This window comes from Arachis ipaensis, chromosome B08 (genome assembly GCF_000816755.2).
Source record: "Arachis ipaensis cultivar K30076 chromosome B08, Araip1.1, whole genome shotgun sequence".
In the NCBI taxonomy this organism is placed as follows: Eukaryota; Viridiplantae; Streptophyta; class Magnoliopsida; order Fabales; family Fabaceae; genus Arachis; species Arachis ipaensis.
This window is the reverse complement of record NC_029792.2, coordinates 129,037,962-129,040,821: the sequence shown is the minus strand read 5'-3', so window position 1 is coordinate 129,040,821 and position 2,860 is coordinate 129,037,962. Positions and strand designations below refer to the sequence as shown.

The window sequence follows — 2,860 nt, the reverse complement described above, 5'->3', positions numbered from 1 at the left end:
GTTAGTCACTTGTACATTGACATGCACACAGTAATGCATGTGAGAGACAAGAACAACGTGCAATTTATTTATTTATTTATTTATATTCACTATTATTATTAACAATTAGCATAACATCATTTGGATTCCTAAATTTAGATTTTAAATTTGAGTGTTTTATATATTAATATTCTTTTACTTTCTAGTGTTATTTTTATATGAACCTCGCTTTAGGATTTGGGTTTTAAGCTTTATTATGGTAGTGTCATCTTTTCGAGTGTAATTTACTAATTTGTTGCCGGCAACAATTAAATTAACAAAAGAAAAATGGCAATTTCTTTATGCTCGAGTTGAGAGTAACATGGTTATGATTCTGTCGGTGCTTATGGTCAAAAGTAGGGGAAAACGAAATTGATTTTCAGACAAACATGGGGCCAATAGGGCCCAGATACAAACAAGAGACTCGAAATCAAAAGATTGGATGGGCCAAATGGGCCAGACCATGTCTTTATGCTGGAGCCTGGAGCGTTCCAAGCCTCTCATCTGACCAAAAAACATATAAAACACCAATAATATGAAAAACAGCAAAATACAAATAGTTACCTAAAAATAATTCATTTATTTCCTAGTATATATATCTTTAATCTATAATAAAAGAGTTGGCATTGGATAACTAATTTGTAGTCTCTCTTCACGGTTGGATGCTAATTGATTTCAAAGGTAAAGTGTTATTTACTTAAATAATAGAATAGCCAAAGAGGATTAAAAAAAGTGATAAAATCTAAAAACACACCTCAGAAAAGATGTGAGTCCGAATTTTCTGGGGTAGACATTATGTAGTAGTAACAGCCACAAATCTGGCATAAATAATTAAGAAGAATCCTCATCAACTAGAGAAAAAGATTTTAATTCAATTTGGTTCAAGAAGTAAAAGATAATGTTAATTAGTAAGAAAAAGGAAGTTTACATTATCAAGTCTCAATTATACCAAGTCAATCAATCTTTGTAACACTATCATTAGTATTTAGTCATTACACACAGCTTATTAAACTTTTTACTGATAAAGTACAAACAAGATCATTATTGTAAGAGAAAAAAAAAATCATCATCCCCTCCAAACTCAATCCTGAGTGATTGACTTTATGAACTCACATAGATGAGGGAAGAAAATGGACACAAACTTGTGGTTATGCCGTTTGTTCTTGTACACTATGCAGGGCTGATGACGCTGCAGAAAACTAAAATTGTAAATATACAAGCAACGATCTATGCTGCAACCAAAGTGAAGGCTAAAAAAATGCTTTTGACCTTTTGCCTTTTATTTTTTGTTGAAAAAATTTACCTATAAATGGTTTTCAGTAATACAAAATTTTGGAGCTAGCGGATGTGCATGGCTTCAGCTTGGCGTAGCCACTAAACTTCGATCAAACTCGCTTCAAGTATGTTAATATGCCTAAGCCTGCAACAAGTGCAGCTCCAGCAGCATAGGTACTGTATGCTGAGGCCCATGCATCTTTAGTAGCATGATCCAAACTCCCTGAACCAGAACCTCTCCCATGAATGCGTTTTTCTGTTCCTGTTCCTGTTCCGGTTCCGGTTCCAGAGTAGTCTAAGTACAATCTCAATCCCTGCGAAAATTCATCAATCCATAGTCAGACTCATCGAGGCAGATTTATAGTTTATGATACCTACAAGTACTTCGACCATAAGTCGAATTCCAAGTTTTATATATTGAGGAAGCTACCCAAATAAAGAGAGGGCATTGCCATTTTGCCACAAGCCTCAACAGGTGTAGAGAATGCTTTATCAGATACAAACCACTCTTGAGGAAGTCTACAGGCTTTATCTTGCCCTTAAACCTTCTCAAAATGATCAGTGTCTGAGATTGCATGAAACCAAATGCCATCAAATGGCCAAGGGTTCAACACCACTGAAACTATTATATCTTTTAACAAATTTAATTTCAGCGCGGCTATAATAGACCTGTGCTTCTATAAAAAGTTTCCAGGTTTGCTGGTCCCGTGTGATATCTCTGATCCTATGAAAAGATATTTATACAAAAAATAGAAAGACACATTTATCTTATACTGCACTAGACTAAAATTTCCTTCAAAGCAACAAATGTGTAACCCCCCTTCCAGAAAATGTCCATTCAAGAAAGGATTCAGCAGACATAACAACTATACCTTCATGCCAGTTGTCCTTGCATGGTCTACAGCTGCTGCAAGATCACTGTCTGAAGCCAATATGACTTTATCATGATCTTCGTCTTCATACTGAACATAAAAAAAGAAAAACAATGACCAACTTGCCTCAGGTTGGAATCATGTCAACTCAATCTTATGAATGAATATATAATACAGAAGAGTACCAGAATTTGGGGTAGATTATTGGGGTCAATATCATCACCAAGTCTCTGAAGGATTGAAGTTATAACCTCTGTCATGCTCCGTGTATCTGAATTGCAACCAACCACAGAAACCACTCAACTCATAATTTTCTACTTGCCCTCAAACTTGATGTCAATGTTTAGTATTTACATAGAAGATGCATTACCACAACACACAAGATTGTTAATAATTCAAAACAAATCAAGCACAAAAGTCTTATTATTACTGCATTACTACCTATGAAGTAGATCAAGAAGAAAATACATGATTATATTTGAGGAGTATATGCATCCACTGACTGGAGACTATGCAACCCAGTCTTGTTCAAGTGAGACTCTTGAAAGGACTAGATAGAAAATATGTTGATAGTTATAGTTGACACTAGCATTCACATGCTGTCAAAAGTATAACAGAAACCAGAAAGAGATCCAATTGGTAATGCACTCATACCACATGTGAATCTATGCATTCTGCCCTTCCTATCTTGTATT

The 2,860-nt window shown here is 35.0% G+C and overlaps 1 protein-coding gene across 1 annotated transcript in view; it reads right to left on the bottom strand.

The window, feature by feature from the left end:
• LOC107612742 (CBS domain-containing protein CBSCBSPB1) overlaps nucleotides 899–2,860 on the bottom strand; it is a gene marked incomplete in the record, with an annotated part of 6,149 nt that continues 4,187 nt past the window's right edge. The window contains 4 exon segments of the mRNA XM_016314462.2: nucleotides 899–1,607; nucleotides 2,166–2,255; nucleotides 2,351–2,436; nucleotides 2,820–2,860. Coding sequence (XP_016169948.1) covers nucleotides 1,404–1,607; nucleotides 2,166–2,255; nucleotides 2,351–2,436; nucleotides 2,820–2,860 — 421 coding nt within the window.